We start from the raw sequence: 23,237 nt of genomic DNA, 5'->3' as shown, positions 1-23,237 counted from the left end.
ACTTTCAACTATATATCTTGACCACTTGTGGAAACACTGATCTTTCATATAAAAATACTGATGTCAAAAATTTTATCACATCAAACACTGAAAAAATATCCAGTTTTGCTATGGAACCTCTTTATTTCCTTTATTCTTCTTGACCATCTTAGGCAATGAAAAGATGTACACAAACAACAATGAAATCCCCAGGTAACTCTGTCATATAATATCTTTAGCATATTGGTTAATATCCATCTTTTCTTTTTTAACCTATATAATATATTGTGTTCACATTTTAACATTTTTCTTCAACACCTTTCAACCTAGAACTTCTTGAGGCAAGTTCAAGTAGGAATAAGAAAAATATCATAAATAATCTATTCTTCTTTGAAATGACAAATCCTAGAATGTACAGGAAAACCAGAAATCAAGAACTAAATATGAATATACTATTTCCAAATAAAGGTATTTACTCAACATATTGGCATTATTATTATTTGGTTCAAGTTTAGGGAGCATGTATGTCTATGTTTGCTCTTACATATCCAAAACTGACTAAAACTTGTGTGAGGGTGGGGTTGGGGTGGAAGTTTCCTAAAAGACTTCTCTGTGCATTATTTAAAATACTTAAAATAATATTTTTAAAAATTTTAAAGAATTGTTTAAGAACTTTGAAAAATAAAATCAGATAATTATCACATTATGGATACTTTATAAACCGGTACTTATTTCATAGGTCTGTCTAGGTTTCACGGATATCCCATGATACTTGCAATTATCTTCCCTCACATGGGTACCTACAATATGTATAATTTCTAAGTTTTCATAAAGTATTAATTGGCTGCCATATAATCCTCAGAATATTAACTGAAATCTAAGATATTAATTGATAACAGATTGAGGTATCAATTCTTTGCCTGCCTTCTTTTAATAACAGGCTTTCAAAACTTGAAAAACTTCTAAGACCCAAAGGAAAGAAGTCTCATTGATTGAATGACAAATAATGATATTTATTTTTCTGGGGTACAGCCACTCAGTTAAAAACCACTAATCCCATCTATTCTTACAAGCAATAATGTCTTCAAACTAAAATAGAAATAATTCCTCTGCCCCCAAGTTCAGGTGACACAATCAAATCAGTGTACTGAGTAGTTCAAAGGTAGGTCAATCCATGTGTCCATTTTAAGTAAAGGGAGTGATTTGCTTGATTCATGTCCCAGCTTTGCCATAACTGAGTCTGTTTTCTTCTTTTAAAATGAGAACACTGGAACAGTCTTTTCCTCTGCATAAAATCATTTCAGGAAAACCACCACCCACTGGTTTTACTTCATCAGTGAATAACTGATTATTTTTATTAACAGAATTGATCATATTCATAAGTTCAGGATCATCATCACAGAGTACATAACTGTAGATGTACTTCTTAATGAATGGGTCGGTGTCCCATCCTCCTTGGACCAGCACTGCTTGGATTCAGACAGCAGACACAGGTGTGGGCACACTGATACCAAGCTTCCTATGATGCCTGCCACTCAAGGAGATTGTTACTTCTCTTATTAAAATTCCTATTTTCTACCTCTTTCAAAATTGATAATTTTGAATTGGTTAAATGTTACTTTTATAACCCTGGGAGAATGAATTGTCAATGAAAAACCAGGTAACAGTTACTTCCCTGGGAGGGTTTGTGCAAAAATCAATGACCAGGTCCATTTATAGGAATGCAACTAAGAAAGATTCAGTGCAGGAATCAGATTTAAGTGATTAGTTTTACTATCATAACAGATTGGAGGGTGAGGCCTTTGGGAGAAAGATTATACATGCAATAACGCATTTTATTCACAAATTGTGTGCAAAGAACTGCTGTCATTCTGAAAATGATAAACACCCATTTCATTTTGTAACTGTCACAGAGTGTCTCCACTACCCCTCCATCCAGATTTATAATCTGAAATTGGCTTTATTGTACTCTTTCTAGATCTGGATATTCCAATTCTTCCTAGATCAGAAAAGGTCCTTTAACCCTGAATAGTTAATGATCCACCCTCTGGAAAGTCTGGATAAACTTCTTTTGAACTGCTGTGAATTTCTTGAACACATATCCTTTTGTTCAAACTAAGCACAGAAATGCATTCCAAACCCAAATTGAAATAGCTAGCAATTTAGATTTTTTCCATTACTGCTACACTTTGATCAGTGGAGATGATCAAGAATTGACTATAGACAGAATCAGAGGATATAAAAATACTCCCCAAAGAGGGTTGCTTCAAGTACAGGTCTACACAATTAGATGTAATGATGTTTCCATGAGTATTTCATTCTTTTATAAAATACTGGCATTTGTTTTTTGGTATACTGGGAATACAGAACTGTTCTAATAAAATGCATTTCTCATCAATATATCATATATGATGAGAATGTATTTGTGCATATGTATATACATATATATACACACATAAATATATTTCACTGTACAAATATATCTCCTGCTTTTCTTTCTCCTAAATTATATTAGATCAGATAGGTCACACCTAAAAGTCATTTTACTATTACACATTGAAAGGGTACAATAGGAAATGTCAAATTGAGTGTGTTTGCTATTTATAGATGAACATCTTTGATTATATGCCAGTGTCAGGTAGGACTGACTTGAAAATCAGTTTCCAATATTTTTAGGAATATTTCTTACTTATCTCCTTGAACATCATGCTGATTTTATTTTTAATTTGTTCTTTTTAGTTTTACAGGACAGTAGAGTATATTTTGACATATTTATACAAACAAGGAATACGTTTTATGTTAATTAGGATCCTAGTCTTGTGGTTGTTGTGGAGATTCACTATGAGGTATTCATATGTATATATAGGGAACTTATATCAGAATCATTCCACTGTCTTTCTTATTCCTGTCTCCACTCATGTTGATTTTAATTGAACCCAATTAAAAAAAATATAATGTGCAGCCTGACCTGCAATTGTTCCCTTATTCTTCAATTTTTCTCTTTACCAATTCAAATCCTACCAGCATCACGAATTTTATTTACTCACTTTATCAAACTGTTTTCCAATATCCGATTGAGAAGGATTCAGATTTGATAGGAAGAGATTTAAATGGCACAGTAAAAAAATACGTATTATGACAAGTCTCACAATCCCTGGGAATTGAGAATGGGTCCGGGCTCCCTTCACAAAGCCTGAAGACATAGGTAACTAATATACATCACCCTCAAACTCTGTTTATACATTCTGTTCATGTGGAGGAAAATATATGTAATAAAATCAGTTAAAATTCATATGCTTTATGTGTATAATCAGCTATAAGTTAAATCCTAGTCCTTCTGTCTCTCACCCAAATATCAAATTTCTATCCTGTTCTTTTGTTCTAGCACTCCTATGTATTGGAGCCTTTTAAAATGTTTAGGGGATCTTTTCAGTTTTATCAGAATACTTAAGGTTCATGACAACAATACATTAGTGTTTTCAATATCATTCAGAATAATACAACATATGCATCTTTGGTAGATAAAAATCATCAAAAGTCATGGGATGATTTTTATTTCTTGAGATCCACATGTACGCTCTGAAATCTAATGAATAAAAAAATTAGTCAAAATATGACAATTAAAAATATAGGTAGTTTCCATATCATGACATTGAAATTTGTTTATATTCAATATAGTATTTATATACTTAAAATATCTGGCTCAAATTTTCTCCCATGATGATTTAATGCTGTCATAGTAATATATATATAATATATATAATAAACAAGTTAATAATAAACAAGTTTTTTATATGCTATGGTTAAGTTTCCCTTTCCTTTGTCTCCCATTTTTCCTCTTCACTCCTACCCTACATCTACTCTTTCTTTCCTTCTTCCTTCCATCCTTTCTTCCTAGATGTATGTCAACTGGCTTAATGCTCTGAAGTAAACACACTAAACTAAACTAAACAAAACTAAACTAAACAAACAAAGCTGGTTTATAGACTAATTGGCTATTTCATCTTCTGGAACAGTTTCTTCTACATTTGCTTTAACGTATCTATCATTTCTATAGTCTAAAAAGTTTTTCTTTTATAATCAATCATTTCTTTTATAACTAAGTTGAATTAATTTGCTCACAAATACATCCTCTACCTTTGAATTCGATAAGAATGGCACCTTTAGGCTGTTCAGAAATGTTTAAACCGATGGCTTAAAAGTTGGTCACCAGCCAGAAAGTTAATGGTGCTTTACAGACAGCAAATTAGTGAACAAGCATACACAGACATACATCTCAGAGTGCTTTATTTATCTAATTACTCTATTTTCCCATCATGACTCATAGAGCTTTTGCACCCGTTCTCCCCCATGTTGAGCACCCATTCCTTCCCCTCCTCTCAAACCAAAGCAGACACCACACTGGGTCTTTCCCGGGCTGTACATGTAGAATCACATAAAACATAAACATGCTGACATGGCACATAATTGCTTAATATATGTCCATTGTGCCAGCATAAGACCATAAAAACATGGCTCTCTGTTTTGACATTCAAATCGTTTTTCTTGGCAAATATAAACAATCTGTTCAAATCTGTATTCTTTTGGTGGAGACCTTGACTTGTAACAAGGGAAACTTTCCTGGGCTTTTCATATATTTCAGAGAAGAAGCCACAGTGTTGAATCCCACAGACATAAACACAAAATAAGAAGGAAAGAAGATTCAAGCATCTTCTTTTCTTGATTACACATGAAACTACACTGGCTTCTTCTGAAAAATATAGTGACTGACTGTCACAACAGACAACAAAACATATGGGGTCCAAAGCATGGGTGTAATTTTCTTGGCAAAATCATTGAAAATTTGTGTGTATGGGGTCTCACATTCTTGACTTTTTTTTTTTTTTTTAGAATTTTGAAGGTAGTCATTTGTGGCTATATTGCACAGTAAGCATACTGAATTTTTTTTCTCCATTGGCCATTAGTGAAGGAGGATGAAGAATAAGATGGAAGCAGAAGTGGCAAAGACAGCAAACTACAGATGCAGGTGTAGCATCACACAGCAGTCAAGCTCGGGGGAAAAAAAAAATCATGAGGAGGCCAAGAGCAGGCCTGTAACTGAGCAATATAATAGCAAACTTTGACAATGTATTTGAGTCAGAATTATTATAAAGTATGACATTCCTCTAAAAGAAGCCTTCTCCCATGCAAGGATTTATGAACTTTGCCAATGAGACTCAAAGAAAGACACAGGCTTCTCGATGGTGTTCTCAATGCCAAACACCTCTGCAAATGCCAACAATGCAAGTGACAAAAGCCAGTGATGGTTTGGACTACATCTAAATGAGGAAAAGACAATGGAAATGAAGCTCTGAAGGCTGTGACGAACAATGGGTACTGAGAGGATGATGGAGAGCAGCACTGCCAGTAAAATATTGCCCAGATGAGGTCGTGGAGTCTGAGATCCACAAAGATGCTTTGTGCATCTGTGTAAATAATAAGATTTGGAAAGTAACAAATGAAAGCACACGAGGCAAGCTGAACAAAAAGCACTTGGTTCCACAGGTGCTATATACAGATGGACATGAAAGCAGAGTGGTATGGGAAACTATACCATCAAGGCTGAAGATAAGAAAGGAAGCAAGGGAGATGCAATGTTTTGATCACTTCTTGGCGAGAGAATATTGATAATAACCAGCTTGGCAGGAAGGACACATTGCAAGACAGATTGCTCTTGGTTGTGGAAGAATGTTGAAGCAGGATCATTTTGGAAATGTAAAGAGGTGACTGTGCTTTGGGAAGAGGCACAAAATAGCCAATGTATTGAGCTCTAAGGTAGGACGGCATGGAACGGGCTTTCCAGATGGAATCTCCATGCAAGCCAGATCAGCTCTTTTCCCAGCTATGTTTTCTGCAAGTCAAACAACATAGGAACTGAAACATTTGGATTCAAGAATGACTTTATGATTTTTCCATAGATTTTTTTATCAAATGATCAAATTGCTGAATTTCCAAAACTGGTTTCAGGAAGAATTGAGTTTTGTGGCTAGTCCGATGATCACATTCATCACGTCGATAATGGGTTTTTTCCCTGATAATTCTACTCTTAAAATGGCATCATCATGGTTCACTGGGAAAAGAACAAAGGTGGCAGAGCCACACTTCTGAACTTGCAAATAACTTATAACAAATGGCACCCTGTGTTGAGAGAAAGGGTATGAGGGAGGAGAGAAGCCAAGGTGAAGAACCTCAACACATACATTTGGAAATCTTGCCAAGAAATCATGATTCTTCTAAATATTCATTGAACTTCTTATTTCTATGCATTTGATGGCTTCTTTTTTCTATGCATTTGATGAAAATGGTTTAGGTTATATTTTCATGAGAAGGGAAACACTGCAGTGACTTAGCAAAGAATATATAATTGTTAGTGTTTGATAATTATGTTGGATTTTGGCAACAGCACATCAAACTATATTAAATTTAAACATCTTTTAACTGTCAAGGGTTACTGATAACCTAGTATGCATTGGAACCTGATCAATGGATTCCTATTGTTTTCATCATCTCTAACATGTGAATACAGTCCACATATAGAGAGGCTGGCTCCTGAACAGAGAATGAAAATTACCAGGACTAACAAAGGGAAGTAGACTCACAATGAGTAAATATACAAAAGCCCCAAATAATTATAATAGTCACAGCTTGGCAATGAGTTTCCAGACTATGAAATTAGTTTTCTCGTGAAGAATGGAGATTTTACAAGGCTAGTATAAACACAGGGTAATTGGAAAATCAAATTGCTCTTTGTGAGTTATTGTAAGGTCTGGAATAATGGTGATAACATTTATTATTTTAAAAAAATCCCTGTGAATCACTATAGTTTGGTGTTTTTAGCAGTACTGTTGCCAAGAACACTTGCCTTGGAAACACAACAGTGGGGACTTTACATTGTGAAGCCCAGGTCCCGGCTTACCCCTGACACAATGAGCTCTCCTCCCAGATTCTGTACTTCAGCCTTCACTTTGCTGCAGATATTGAGCTGATGGCAATACAAGGCAATTCGTTGAAGGTAGGCTAATAAATCCTGCTTACATGCTGAATCAGGACACTATAAAACAACAACAAAAAAGGGATCTCAATTAGTAAGTACCCTTCAGTTCCTAACACTTGTTATAAAAAACTGCAAAATGAAAAAGTTGTGTCATGTACCTAAATTACATTCACTTAACTCAATGCTTTCCTGATGACTGAGAAAGGCCTCAGTCAGTAATTTAGACTGGCGAGCTCTACTTGGTAAGATTTTATAGAAACCACTCAGGATTTTCTAGAAAGTCTTATTTGAATTTCTGTACATGTTTATAAGTATGTGTGTATATATTGTGTGTATTTATTTTTTAGCCAGTTATCTTCTAAAACTCTTAAGAAAACTAAGCACTCTACAGGGTTGTTTTTTGCAGTTTTCTTCAACTTTTACCATGTAGAAAATTATTTGAATGCAGAAGAAGTAAATTGGATGCTACAAGTAAATTGAGCTATGTGGTGATGTCTCTGCCACAGCATAGGAGTTTCAAATTAGTTAATTGGAAAATAGTATTAATTTCTTATAAGAAATGCCTCATTCACTAAAAGAAGCTTATACTTTTTAGACTTCTGTGTTTGTAAAAATTTTAGCAACATAATAAACTCATAGAGGAGAGATTCTGAAATGGTTCATGACCATTGTAAGAGAAATAGAGTTGACATAATAAGTGTGAAGCCAGTTGAAATAAACTTATAAGAGGAACAATAGGGCTGTTTCAATGGCTGTACCAGGGTCACCTCTTGCTGGGAGTATGAATTCTCCTTGTGATAGAAGTGGGTAGATGTCCACCAAGTACACACTGAGTTTTGCTGGACACTTGTTTAGATAGTTACACAGCTCCTGAAAATAATGCTGGGGCTTCAATGCCAATGGCTACTGAATAATCTAAATATATTTCTAGTGCTATCAAATGTTCAATTTGAATTGCTTCCAGGCCATTTAATTGTTCTGGCTCAATTTGGCACTTATAAAGGACATAATCACAAGATCATGGATAAAAATGCCATAAAAGATAAATATCTGCAGCTAATATTGCAGTGTCTTATTTGGAACAAGAGTATGAAAGAGAGATTCTGAGGTAAGTTTCCTTTAAGTTCAAGGGAGGGAATTCTTACATCCACACTGAGAGCAAGTAGTTTGACAAAACCATTTATTGAATAAACAACAAATGGGTTTCTTTTATACACAACTCTTACCATTATGGTATATTTTCCACTAACTGCATTCATCAAGAAAGAATCCCACAGAGAATGTTTTTAGCTTCCTACAAGTATTTAATACTGTAATATTTATCCTACTCCAGAGACCCATATAGGAGAAGGAATTAACTTTAAAATGATATCTCCCCAGAGGGCTGACAAGGCTTTCGATACAAATACCTTACAGCAAATTAAATTGAGAGTTCTATCTGAATGGAACAGTAATTAAAAATGCAACAGTCCGTAAAATGTTTATATTGCATGCATATCTCAATCTTCATAAAAATATTTTCAGGCAAAAAAATACAGGTAACCAATTCATTCTTTGGTAATGCTCATTCTATTCTATTTAAATGGAAGCACTTAAAACACAAATTTAAAAGGGCATGATAGACCAAGAAAAAGGCTCCTGCATCATGGAAATAGGTACAGAATTTGAGAAAGAAATGTCCTAATTAGAGAAAGAAAACATTAACAAAAATTGCAAGGTGCCTCAGAGCTAGAGACAGTAAGAATACTGAAAAGTGAGTTAGGTTTAAACTTCATCTATTTATTTTTAAAATAATTTTTTAAATATCATTTAAATACTTTGTAGCTTAATCTCAAAATAAATCTAGAGTCCCAGGATTGTGTATGTGTGTTGGTGTTGTGTTTGCCACATAGCCAAATTATTTGGGGTTTTGCTTCATGTTGCATTGCTAAAAATAAAAGTCCAAAATATGTTAAAACAGAAGCAAGTATCACAATTTAAACTTTTGACATTAGGAGCCTATACATATTGAACAGCTTTCAACCATTGAGATTCAATGTATAATTAAAAAAAAAAAAAAAAAGTCACTCAAACTCCACTACATTTCCACTCCCAGGAAGAAGTCCTTCCTAGCAAGTCTTTTTTAGTTACTCATCAGTCCCTGGTTTACCTCATTATTCCCAGCTTCCCTCAACAATTGCAAACACAAATGTGGTCTTCTTTCCCAGCAGCTCTGGAGGCTGAGGCAGGAGGACCGTGAGTTCAAAGCTAGCCTCAGCAAAATCTAATTGCTAAGTAACTCAGTAAGAGTTACTGTCTTACTAAGAGACTCAGTAAGAGTCTCTGTCTCTAAATAAAAATACAAAGTAGGGCTGGGGATATGGCTCAGGGGTTGAGTGTCCCTGAATTCAATCCCTGGTACCCACAAAAAAGGGGGGGCCTTCTTTTATGGTTGTTGAATTTTTGGTTTGCATATTTTCAATAGGTTCATTGTCTTCTCTTTTACACGAACTTTATGGAATATACACAGGACTCTATAGAAAGAAGCTCAACTTCTGCTGTGAAACCTAACAGTTGACATTACCTTGAAATCAGCATAGCAATGGTTTTGGTCCTCAATGCCTACAAAGTGTAGTCTATTCTGAAATTGTGGCAATACTTAATGAATTAAATTTAACTCACTGGTTTTCCAGAAATTCAAAAGTAAGTAAAAAACATTCCCTCAGAATTAGTCATCCTATATAAAAATACAATTAAAATCAGAATCTGTTGGCTATTATCTTAAATTCAATAGTAATAATTTAACCATGCAGAGATTTTTTTTTAGCCTTTACAAGTAAATTTTGGTATTGAGTTTAAGTAGACTGAAATGTTGAGAGGAGCAACTCTAGTATTAAGATTTGAGGAGAAAAAAAAAAAAAAAACTATAGATGAAAAACAAAAACAAAAACAAAAATCCTTAAAAACCAGGAGACTTGGAAGCATCTATGGAGAAGGAATCACCTTAAACATCTTTGTTCCTTGGGTTTTGTTGTTTTTTTTTTTTTTTTTTTTTTTTTTTTAATTTTGTTTTTGTTTTTGTTTTTGTTTTTTGACCCGGAATTGAACTCAGGAGCACTCAACCACAGAGCCATATCCCCAGCCCTATTTTGTATTTTATTTAGAGACAGGGTCTCACTGAGTTGTTGTGCCCTGTTTTTGCTGAGACTGACTTTGAACTCACTATCCTCCTGCCTCAGCCTCTGGAGCCACTAGGATTATAGATGTGTGCCACCATGCCCAGTTTATACTTTCAATAACAGTGCATGCAATATTTTCACTTCAGAGATTTATTTTTTTTCTAAGACACATTCCATTTGAAATGGTTTAAACTGAAAATTATTCTGAATTGTTGGTTAAAGGAATAATCACCAGTTACCCAGAGAAATCTGCTGCCTCACGTACCCTTCCAAGAAATGGAGCATTATCACAACAAGACATTTACAACAGGATTTTAGAGTTCTACTTCAAGCCAAATAAAATGAAAAGCATGGAAATAAACACAAATATTTCAGGTGAGATTGAGAACTATTTTAATATGTGTCCTAATTTGGTCTGAAAGCATATGAGATACTTGGAGAATTTCATTTTTTATTTCCCTGATGCCTTTAAGTCTGGGATAAAATACAGCTGAAATGTAGGGATTCTTGATTATGTGAATTAACCCCATTTATACTAGAGCATAAATTATATGAATTCTGAAGAGTGTTCCAATAAGAACAACATTAAGTAATAAGAGGTGAAATTTTGCTTCCTTACCACCACATGTAAAACCATCATGTTCTATCAAATTCTCCAGTTTCTTTATCTTCCCTTTCATCTCCATGTGCCCCTTGTTGTCCATCCCCCAGTTCGCATTCTAATCGTGGGGTGCTTGCCTTCTGCCTCTTCCACAAACCATCAATCATGATCCACCACGCCTCTAAGCCTCTGCTAATTCAGTTCCCCGCCCACAAGGAAGGTTGATCTTTTATCTCATTCATGCAGTTTGTTAACAAAGAAAGATGTGCAACCTAAACTTTCCAGAGGAGAACAGAAAAAGCAAAAAAGGTAGAGTAATAATAAACCTTTTTAAATGTGTTAAGTACTATGAAAGCAAAAACAAAGGATTAGGGAGGGGATCTCTGAAAAAATGTTTAAGCTAAGATGCCAAGAGTGAAAAAAATAAATAGAATTTTGCTTTCTCTGTTTCTGTGCCCATTATGCAGAATAACTGATGTTCTGAAAGGGGACAGTTGGGGTAATCTGTGACTTTCCATAGACTACATCTCCTAAATAGCAGGCAATATTAAAGAATTGTGGTCATGAGCCTGGTGTGGAGGTGCATGCCTATAATCCCAGTTACTCCAGAGGCTGAGGCAGAAGGACCCTAAATTGAGTCAAGCCTGGGCAACTTAGTGGGACTCTGACTCAAAATATAATAAACAGGGCTAGAGATAAGGCTCAGCAGTAGGGAGTCCTGGGTTCAATCTCCAGTACCAAGAAAAAGGAAAAAAGAGTTAAGTTTTTGGTCACAAATTTAGGATTCGGTCCTGAGCTGAATTACCTATGTCATCAACTCAGTCTCAGCAGAGTTAGACTAGTTTGTAAAACATTAGTGATTGTCTACCATTCGTTCTTCAGAGGCATTTAATAGTGTGCATAAAACTGATTACAGAACCCAAGTGCTAATGAATGATTCTTCTCAGCGTGAGCCTGCTCTTCCCTCTCAAATTACCTGATCGGCCACAGCGCGGGCTAATTTGTCCATTCGAGAACCTGCTTCTGCAATCTTCTTGGCGGCGTTAATGACATCAGATGTATTTTTCAATGGGCCTTTGCCTCTGAAGCAATATATACAACATAATTAGAAATACACTTAACGAAAGGAAACGGACAAACCCACCTATACTTTGTCCCAAGCTCTGGCTTTGTATTTGATTTGGTGCTGGCCCAACAGTGGAATTTTGGATGTTTTCTTAATTTGATTTCCAGGTTAATAGCTTATTTCATTTCCATGCAATTGGGGGAATATTTTCCCATATTTTGGTGTGCATGTTCACATTTAACCCCTTCACTAATGGGTTAGAAAGACGTTTATCCTGAGTGCCCCCAAAAGGTGGTATGCACCTGACACTGTCACATGTGCTTTTTTTTCCACTGTGCCTTATAACAACACTAGCAAGTAGCCATCACCATTTCCATTTTAGAGGAGGACAAAATAGGCCCGAAATGATACATTACCTTGTCCAAGCTTGTATGGGTCACAAGTGATAAGTTCTAAAATTTAAGGAGAGTCTAGCCAAAATATAAAGCAAATACGCACACCTGTAATCCCAGCAGCTCCGGAGGCTGAAGCAGGAGGATCGCCAGTTCAAAGCCAGCCTCAGCAAATTAGGAGGGCCTAGCAAGACCATGTCTCTAAATAAAATGTTTTAAAAAGGGCTGGGAATGTGGCTCAGTGGTTAAGCATGCCTGGGTTCAATTCCTACTACTGCCTCCCCAAAAAAAGCACATGCCTTGTCTTTCATACCACACCCAGCATCTTTGTCCGATATTATTCTATATTTAAATCTAGTAGGGCACTTTGAAAAGTGACTATCCCTTGCAGGTAATAGGGGACTGTTTGGCTAGAATTTTGGAAATTTCAGAATTCCAGAATCTCATGTATTTTAAATACTTCTGGTACTAGTTTGTGAAGGAACACACAAAACACTATGTTTGTAAATATCTTTATGCTTCCAAACCACTGCCTCAACATAATATTTTCAATTAGGTAAGCTGTTTAATATGAGATTACCTAATTAGGTAAACTTTAATTTTAAATAATTGTTTTCAAGGAAAAGGGAATTATGCTGCATCATGAACCTTTAAACAAAATGTAGCATGTGATAACACTTTTCTATTTTCTTTAAGGGTAAATAAGGACTACATTAAATAGGCTTATCGTTATTTTTTAAGCATTGTTACTTACCCTGGTCTCCTTATGTGCTTCTAAAAACCAATGCATTTTTAAGATTACATGATTACATTCCATTGTCAGAAAGGTGGTGATAGGTAGACTCAGAAGTAACTTATTTAGACTGCTCTGGGTTCTGCCAAGTGAGTAGTGATCACTATCCTTACATAACAACATTTTACAAAATGGAAGACTTCAGATGATTTTCAGTAAATAAATGTAAATGAAGAGCATTTTGTTCTATTTCTCTCCTAATTCTCCTTTTGGCACTTTTCTACATTAGTAGCTACAAGCAAAATATATGAGGTTCATATTAATGTTTAAACACACACGTAGGAAGATTATAAATTTAAGATATTTCATTTTGCTGTAGTCGCATTAACTCTTCCACAAAGCACACTGAGTTTTCAGTTGCCATTAAGATTTTAAAATATGAACTGAGATTTTACATGTAAATTTTATGTAATATGGATGAGTTAAAGATTCTGTGACAATCTGGTTCCTATTCCCTAACATAATTTTTTTATTATCTCTAAATAAGCTTCCTTCTTTTTATTTTGTTCCTATCTTTAACAAATGAAAGTTTGGATGCAGAATGTGTCAGTGCTTAATAACATTCTCATTACTATGTATTTCTCTGTAACTTGCAGAGCTTAGAAAATTCCTTCAGCAGATTCACTCAGACATACTACTCGTTACTTTTTGCCTTTATCTTAACTTAGTCATTAAGAGCTGCACTCTGCTTGATTTTTCATTGCTAAGGAAATGTGTGTTTATTTCAAGAATTTCAAAGGATCTAAGAAAATGCTTCCTCTTGAAACTCCCAACAACTGATTGATCCTCAGGAATGTGCTAAGTTGGTAAAGAATACCTATAAACATCTTGTATTTGCATGAGGTTCAGGCCCTCTTATTTCAGCCTAACTGTGAAAAGAAGCATGTCCTTTTTATTCTATTGGAGATTATAGTTCATGGACTCACCAGGATATTGTTAGAAAAAAAAAAAAAACTTTGAAACTTCCAAGGTTACTTTGGAGACTCAATTCAATTTCTTAGAATCACAATCTTGATAGAGATATGGCCCAGGTGCTTTTTGGTCAAACTTAGAGAGCCTAATAAACATTTTAAGATCAGATATTGCATTATTTTCTAGTTGAAGACTGGAATCCAAGAAGGAAGACTAAGTGACATGCTCAAAAGACACTGCTACATGGAAAAACAGGATGGAACTTATGTGATCTGAATGACAGTTTAGTTTTTGCTAAATTTGTTTCTCTTATGAGAAAAGTTAATGTATTGTGTTCAATAAAAAAACAAATAGTCCCAACTATATATGTAAATACAAATGAAATAAAAACAAAACCACTATTATCTGGCTTAAGAATTTAGAAAGAAGTAGGAAGAAACAATTGAAATTATGAGAGAAGAATCATGGGTCATGAAACATGAAACACTGGAAATAGAAACATACAAATGACCAACGAATATTTGAAAAAAAAATGTTCAACATCTCTAGCAATCAGGGAAATTACAATCAAAACTGAATTAAGATTTCATCTCACTCCAGTCAGAATAGTAATTATTAAGAACACAAATAACAAATGCTGGTAAGGATGTTGGGAAAAGGTACATTGTTGATGGGATTGCAGACTAGCACAATCACTCTAGAAATTGGTATTGTGATTCCTGGAAACTAGGAATGTAACCACCATATTACCCAGCTATCCCACTCCTTGGTATTTATTGGAAAGAATTAAAATTAGCATACCATTGTGATGCAGTCACATTGCTGTTTATAGCAGTAGAGTTCACAACAGCAATTATGAATTCAGATGCCCATGAATAGATGAATGGATAAAGAAATTGAGAGATATGCACAAATGGATTGTACTCAGCCATGAAGAAGAATGAAATCATGACATTTGCAGACAAATGGATAGACATGGAAAGTTTTCATGCTAAGTGAAATAAGCCAGACTCAGAAACTCACAGATCAAATGTTTTCTCTTATACATGGAAACTAGAGTAAAGTAAAGAAGAAGGGAAGGAGCAGATATCATAAAGATATACAGAAGATCAGTAGAGTAAAAGAGGGAGACTGAGAGGGAGAGAGAGGAGGAATGGGCAAGGGGAAGAAATACAGAATGAAGTATTTTTTAAAAGCATGCTATGTGCATATATAAATATACCACAGGGAATTTCACTTTTATGTATAAGGAGAAAGACCAGTCAAAAATAAATCAATAGATAAGTGAAAGGAAGACCAGTAGAGTACAGGGGTAGGGATGCACTGAAATTGAATTTCATGAATGTATAATTTTATTGGGATGAATCTAACTACTATGTATAACTATAATGCTCTCTAATAAGAAAAAAAGCTAATAGAAATAATAAATGAATTCACAGAAATTGCAGGACACGAAATCAAAAAGGCAAAAATCAGTTGTGTTTCTATGCACTAACAATAAAAAATCCTGAAAGGAAAGTAATCCCAGTGGCTCAGGAGGCTGAGACAGGAGGATCACAAGTTCAAAGCCAGCTTCAGCAACAAGGAAATGCTAAGCAACTCAGTGAGACCCTGTCTATAAATAAAATACAAAATAGGGCTAGGGATGTGGCTCAGTGGTCAAGTGCCCCTGAATTCAATCCCCTATGCCAAAAAGAAAAAAAGAAAGAAGAGAAAAAAAGGGAAAAAAAACTTGGACTGGGCTGGGCTCAGTCTTAGAGTGGTACCTAGCATGCAATAAGAACTCCACTTAGAAAAGTCTCAAAAAGAATGGAGCATAAATTTGACCAAGGAGACAAAAACTTCTGTGTTGTTGCAAAAAAAAAAAAAAAAAAAAAAAAAAAAAATTAAAGATAGTGTAAATATATGGAATATTATTTCATATTCATAAATTGGAAGACAATATTATTAAGATGTCATACTACCGAGATATATCTAAAGAATCACTGCAATCCCTATTAAATCACAATAGCATTATTTTATTTGTTCCAATGAGAAAAGGATAAATAAATGGTGCTAGGAATACTGAATATCTACATTCAAAAAATGAAATAGGCCTCTTATACTACAGAATATACAAAAATTAATTCAGAATATATCAAAGACCTAAACATAAGAGCTAAATTATAAAACTGTAGGAGAAAACTTCATAACATTGAGTTAGGCAATGGTTTCTTGGTTATAACACCAAAGCACAGGAATTAAATTAAAAAATTGATAAGCTGGACTTCAAAGTTTAAAACTTTCATGCATCAAAGTACACTATCAACAGAAAGTGAAAAGGCAACCCACGAAATGGGAGGAAATATTTGCAAATTGTATCATTTGGCAAGGAGTAAGTATCCATACAATATAAAGGACTCCTGAACTCAAAAACAACAACAAAACTTCGTTTAAAAATGCATAAAGGCTTGACCCAACATTTCTCCAAGGAAGATATACAATGGTCAAAAAGTACAGGAAAATATGTTTGATATTGCTAATTATAAGGGAAATGAAAACAAAACCACAATGAGATACCACTTCATAGCCATTAGGATGATGAAAGAAAGAAAGAAAGAAAGAGAGAGAGAGAGAGAGAGAGAGAGAGAGAGAGAGAGAGAGAGGGAGGGAGGGAGGGAGGGAGAGAGGGAGAGAGAGAGAGAGAAAAAAAGAGAGAAAGAGAGAAAAAGAAAAAAAGAAAGAAAGAAAGAAAGAAAGAAAGAAAGAAAGAAAGAAAGAAAGAGAAAGAAGAAGGAGGAGGAGGGGAGGAGGAAGGAAGGCAGGCACAAAGAAAGGGAAAGAAAAAGAAAGAAAGGAAGGAAGGAAGAAAGAGAGAGAGAGAGAAAGAAAGAAAGAAAGAAGAAAGAAAGAAAAAGAAAGAAGGAAAGAAAGAAAGAAAGAAAGAAAGAAAGAAAGAAAGAAAGAAAGAAAGAAAAAGAAAATAAGAAGTATTAGCAAGAATATGGAGGAATTGGAGCCTTTGTATATTGTTAATGGGAAAATAAATGGGATGGGCATCATAGAAAATGGTGAAAATGGTGTTGGTGATGCCTCAAAAAATTAGGAATAGAATCACTATATGATCTCACAATTCCTCTTTTGGGTATAAACCCAAAAGAGATGAATGCAGGGACCTGACTAGTTATTTACACACCTGTGTTCCCAGCAGCATTATTCACAATAGCCAAAAAATGGATGCAACCCAAATGTCCATTAACAGATGGATAAACAAATAGTGGTATATCCATACAATGGAATACTATTGACCCTTATAAAAGGAGGACATTCTGGCACATGCTACAACATGACTAAGCCATGAAAATGTTGCTAAATGAAATAAGTCAAACATGAAATATATAATTCCACTTATATGTGATACCTAGAATAGTCAAAATCACAGAGGCAAAGTAGAATATTGGTTTCCATGGGCTGCAGGGAAAGAGTAATGGGGACTTAGTATGCAGTAGCACAGAGTATCTCTTTAATGAAGAGGGAAATGTTCTGCAGGCAGATGCTGGTGATGGGTGCACAAACAATGTAAATGAGCTTAATGCCACAGAACTGAACATCAATATACTGGTTCTAATGGTAAACTTTATGATATAGTCCACAATAAAAAAGAATTTAGTCATGTGTGGCTAGTGAACACTTGAGTCTAAATGAGCTACATTCATCTGGATAATGATAAAGTATCCACTGAAGCAAGAAACAAAAAACCAACAGCAATATAAGAATCAAGTCCAGGAGGGTTTGAAGCCTCAGAAGGGTGAGTTTGCGATCTGAAAGTGTTGACAAGGAGATAGCCTATTGGCTGCAGTTCCCAGTCTCCAAAACAATGGCTTCCATCACTTGTGTTTCCCTACCCTACACTAGATTCTTTTGGGAGTTTTAAAAGGTGCTTTAGGTAAAAGCTTTCTCAATGACGGGAGTCATCCTATTGCCCCATCTGGAACATGGTTTTAGTTTTCTTAGAGAATCAAGTAGTCAAATTATCTCTATAGATTTTTCTAACTTCATTTGGTCAGAACTGATTCCTAAACAAAGGTCAATATTTGGAGTCTTTCCCAAGAAGCAGTCACTCCAAAAAAGTCAAGGAAAACTACTATAATACTTCTATCTTCCATTTGCCACCTGATTCACATTGATTTTGTAAAAAAATAATATGTTATCATGGGAAAAATCAATGCATCAGTACATTGAGATCATGTCCTTGGGACTCAGGATTCAAATTCTGAGTTAACCCAAGTTACAAAGGTTTCCTTTCTATAGCCTTCTCAATAAGTCTAAATACTTAATATGAAATGTAAGTCTCTACTAATGAAATATAGCATGTAAGGAAGGTATTTACAAATGTTTTGAACTATAGCAACCTCTTTTCTGCAGGAGGGCTCCATAATATATGCTTGGAAAATAGTCCCAATCAGCTGAAGCAATATGGAAATGTACAGTAAAGCATTTGAATGAATCTGGAGAATCCTGAGAAGTCAGGTGGGACTGCAGAACCATGAGATGCTCTATTCCAGGGTACCATTTAGATTATAGCATTGAGGTCAAAAATTTAAATATGTAAAACAGAGAGACAAATACAGTAGGCATTAAAGGGCAAGCACAAAGTTTCTTATTCTGTTAAAGAGGAACCATTGATAGTTTCCATGCAGAGGTAGCATGGACGCAGATGTGGCATGGACTGACACGGGCAGAGAACAGGAACTGAGAGTTCAGCACTACCTGGGCTGACGGACTGAGCGCCTGAACAAAAACTTCAGTTTGGAAAGTACAGAGTGATCACATGAGTTTTATCGTCTAGTGCTGAGTATTTTATAGTTGATTATACCCTCAGATTTTTTTGTCCCTTAGTTTCAATTCTGTTCTCACTCCTTACAAAAGAATTGTGCCATCTGCACAACTCTTGTGATTGGGGCACAAGACCAGCACAGGCTATTTCCTTCTTAAACAATGACATGAAAAACATGAATTCAACCTGTGTAGGACAGTGCTTCTGCCAGTGTCCATGAGATGACATACAAGAACTGAGCAGGAAAAAGACATAGGCATAATCAGGTTTAGCCTCCATGAAGACATTATTACATGAATAATGAGGCAGAACCTCTCCAATTTTAACAATAATGGAGCAGGTATCACTGAGATTACTGAATCAAATTAATGAATTAGTCAGTGATAAGAATAAAACAACAAGATAATAAATCTAAGGGTGTTTTTTGTTCCCACATGCTCTCTAAATATATGAATTGAAAAAAGTAGCAAAGCTAAAATTTCTAATCAGCCATACCCTTTCCTCTAAATCACAGAAAATAGAACGTAGGGATGTCTGGAGGTATGAAGCTGAAATTATTCCTCCTTGAAGGGGAAGATGCAAGGGCAATTATAATAATGCACAAGACTAAGTGGAGTGAACTTAGGTGAGAAGCCAAAAAGAAAGGCACCAATCAACCGCCTCTGCAGATGGAGGCAGCAGAGAAGCCTCCACTCCCTGTGTGGCATTTCCAATTCACACCCTCTTCTGGTTTTCTAGTCATTAATTACCAAACGCCTCCCTTTCCCTCACAAAATTACTTATCATGTAGTTGGAAAAATGATAAGCAGTAGCATCCTGGACATTTCATTATTCAAATTGGCAGAAAATGATTACATGAAATCCCTAGGAAAGTGAATCAGCCTTCTTTTCACTTTCAAAACTATACTTTCACTAATAAAAAGTTTGTCTTATTTAACATCACTTCATAAGATTCCTCAAATATCTCTCTCTTCCTTGACCACAGTTATATCTAATCTTGAGAACTATAAAATGTTCTCCTGATCTAAACCAGCAACATGACTAGATTCATTATTCACTTTAAACTAATGAGATTATTTGTTCCAGTGATGTGATTAATGGATTGCATAATATCCATCAGATAAAATACTAATAAAATGTTGAAAGTGAACAAATTAAGTCATCACAGACCTTGAAAAGCAATGACTGAGGCTGCCATGACAGTCTGATTTGTAGGAAATTCCGACTTAAATAACAACTCAGACATTTTTCCTAATATTACTTTTGGTGAAATAAATATGTGGTTATGCTGTCGACAAAGACTAACCAAATATACAAATCTGAACTTCTAATGAATATGATGACATTTAAAGTCTCAAAGGTCACTCTCATAGCACTAAAGTTATTTCACTGAAGTCAAAAACAATTTTAAAATATTTGGAAAAAGAGCCAAGCAATGTCCTCAAGTACATATTGGTCAGAAGTAAAGGGTAAAAGGAATGATGCAGAGATATTCCATATTTTATCATAACCTATGATCACTTCCAGCCTTTTCTTATTAGAAGCATTCAACAACCATTAAAAACTTTGCCACCCATAAGGTAATGTCTTGACACTGCCATATATCTTATATAGTTTTAATAACAAATACCACATTGAATTATTAAAGGATTTTATGAAAAAATAGAGCAAAAAACCATCTTGTGTATGTGTATCTGTATTTAAAAAAAACAGTATAATGATAGCTTACATTAGTTTGGCAGCATAATTTATACTTGTATTACCTCTTTGAATTTAAAATTTTTCCTGTTAAGTTAATAAGACAAGTACTATTTTACTATTTTGCAAAGAAATTATGACAGTAAGATACTTGCCCCAAATCTCCTGATAGCCTACCTCAAAATTTAGGGATGTTCTCCCCTTGTTTGCTCTTTGTGTGGTGGAAAGGGTAGGAAGAGTTGTCACTGACTTTAAAGAAGCAATCAAAGTGTAATGGCAGAACAAGCAATGAACCCTGGTGAAGAAAAGTCTTCTGACAAATTCCCAAGTGGTCCCTTGACTTACCAAAAGTAGTGCTCAGACCTAAAGGGAATAGCAATTGTACAGATTTTAATTTCCCTAACAAACTTCCAGAATTTTTTATTGTTGTGTCCCATTTTTGTATGAAAGGGCAAATTTGAGCAAAAATTAATGCTAGACCATGAACTGAAATTACAATATATACGGATACATGTGCATGTGCACACACACACACACACACAGACACACACAGAGAATTCTTCCAAAGGAATATTAACAAATCACTCAAAGGAAAATTAACAAATCTTTGGAATAATATTGAAACACATTTCAAAATAGCACCAACCGAAGATGAATCACCCATCCTCTGGGGTTTTATTTTATGACTGTCTGAGGATAATTAAAGCAACAATAATTGCAAAAGACGAATCTGTTCTCTTTGACCAAAAGGACCTATCTGCCAGGAATTAAGTCCAGACCATTTGCACTTATCCATATAAATTTATAATACCAGCACCTTGCTTTGATACAGTATTTTAATTTTTCAGCAGACTTTCACATGTTAATACACACTGCCACAGGTCTGGGTTTAATGAGAAAATATTCACCTGCCTGTGTCTGGGCCTCACCTTGTGAAGTCTGTCATTTCCATCATGATCATACACATCTGCTTGGCCAGAACAATGATGTCATTGCCGCTGTCATCCCACTTGGCCACTTCCGCATCCAGCTTGCTTTTCTCTTGGTGGAATATCTCCACCTGCTCAGCTATTTTTGCCTTCTCCTCTTGCGGTAGTTGCGCCATGATGGCCTGTGTGGGTTACAGAACAAAGTGTGACTAATGGTGACAAGGGTAGTGCAGATTGTAGTTGACTCTGCCTCCTGTGGATGGCAGAGCCAGACACTGATATGGCCTATGGGATGCCCTGCCATTCTGGAAAGCGTGTCTCCTCCATTCTAGGGAGGCCAGGAGCACAGGTTGGCCAGGACCCCCAATTCTCCATGCCCCACTCCCATATACAAAAAACACAGAAAGATCCAAAAGCACATGCACATGACAGTAACAGAACTTCTCTGTCTCTTTGATGACATATGTTTGTTCAAAAGAATCTATTCTTGACAATTTTTATATTTGGTCTCAGGAAACTTTTACCAGATGAAAGAATGCACCTCTTTCAACACTGAAATCTGTTCAGAGAAGGGAAAAAAGAAAAAAGGCCTTCTGTTGCTGGGAAGGAGAGGAATTTTAAACAATATCTGAGCATCCAAGTGGGGTGGGGTGGGGAGACTTTTCATGAGTGTAAATGAAGGCATCCACAGATAGATGCCAAACAGACCTCCTTAGGCATTTTCAGGGAGACATGCCTAATGTCAGCATTCCCCCACCTCCTCTTTAGAAAACTAGAATGACTATGGCTCACTGTAAAGCTATTGAGTGTGTGCACAGAGGGGTTACCAAGGGAAAAAGTTAGGTTAAGTATTCCTTATCTGAAATGTTTGAGACTAATAGTGTTTCAGATTTGAAAGATTTTTCTTTTTCTTTTTCTTTTCTTTCTTTCTTTTTTTTTTTTTTTTTTTAATTTTGGAGTATTTACATAGACTGTACTGGCTGAGCATCCCAATCCAAAAACCCAAAGGATTCCAAAATCTAAAAATTTTTTGTGTCTTATCTTCATTTATTATGTTGTGAATTTCAGAGCATTTCAGATTTTGGATTTTGAGATTAAAGATGCTCAACATGTATAGAATTAAGAAACAAAGGTCAATTTTCAAAAGTTGCTGGGTAAGGGAATAAAGGAAAAGAAAGAACTGTAGGCTTCCTCCTCATTATTCATAGATTCTTCATTTGCAAATTTGTCTACTCTCTAAAATATATTTGTATACCCCAAATCAATATGTGCAGCACTTTCACAATCACTTGCAAACTATGAGAAAACCAGCAAAAATTTGAGTCACCAATGTGCTTATTCCGGATGAGGTTGAACAAGGCAATTCTCTGCCTTCCCATTTTCAGCTTTCATACTGTAAACAAGTGTCCTTTTTGCAGTCTATTTAGTGCCATATTTTTCGTATCGTTGTGCATTTTGCTGGTGATTTTGCTCTATAAAATGGCCCCTAACTGTAGTGCTAAAATGCTGTGAGATTCCTAACAGAGAAAAATTCTTGTGATAAGTTCCATTTAGGCATGTGTCAGTGCCATTGGTCTTGAGTTCGATGTTTATGAATCAAGAATGTAAAATAATTCCATTAAGCATGGCTATGCATTAACTGAATGGAGAAAAGATTGTGAATTGCAGTCTCAGGAACCTATCCTGACATTTCCCCTAGGAACAATGATTATGTATTTACTCATTAAGCATTCCTAGCTACTTTATAGAACATAATTACCAGAAATAACAAGAATTGACAGTTTTGTTTAACACCTCTTATGCAGCAGGTCCAGAATAAAACATTGGGCATCACCTCATTAAATCCTTCCAGACCACACA

The 23,237-nt window shown here is 35.2% G+C and overlaps 1 protein-coding gene across 4 annotated transcripts in view; it reads right to left on the bottom strand.

The window, feature by feature from the left end:
• The window catches only part of CTNNA2 (catenin alpha 2), a 1,097,968-nt gene that overhangs the window by 30,005 nt on the left and 1,044,726 nt on the right, over window positions 1-23,237 (bottom strand). For all 4 annotated transcript variants that reach the window (XM_079111126.1, XM_079111127.1, XM_079111124.1 and 1 more), the window contains exons 15-17: window positions 21,378-21,559; window positions 11,748-11,853; window positions 6,935-7,069 (exon numbers count right to left, since the gene is read on the bottom strand). In XM_079111126.1, coding sequence (XP_078967252.1) covers window positions 6,935-7,069; window positions 11,748-11,853; window positions 21,378-21,559 — 423 coding nt within the window. The remainder of the gene's footprint in view (window positions 1-6,934; window positions 7,070-11,747; window positions 11,854-21,377; window positions 21,560-23,237) is intronic.

This window comes from Sciurus vulgaris, assembly GCF_902686455.1.
Source record: "Sciurus vulgaris genome assembly, chromosome: 14".
NCBI classification, from domain to species: domain Eukaryota; kingdom Metazoa; phylum Chordata; class Mammalia; order Rodentia; family Sciuridae; genus Sciurus; species Sciurus vulgaris.
Note: the sequence above shows the minus strand (reverse complement) of the source record. Positions and strands in the feature narration are given on the sequence as shown.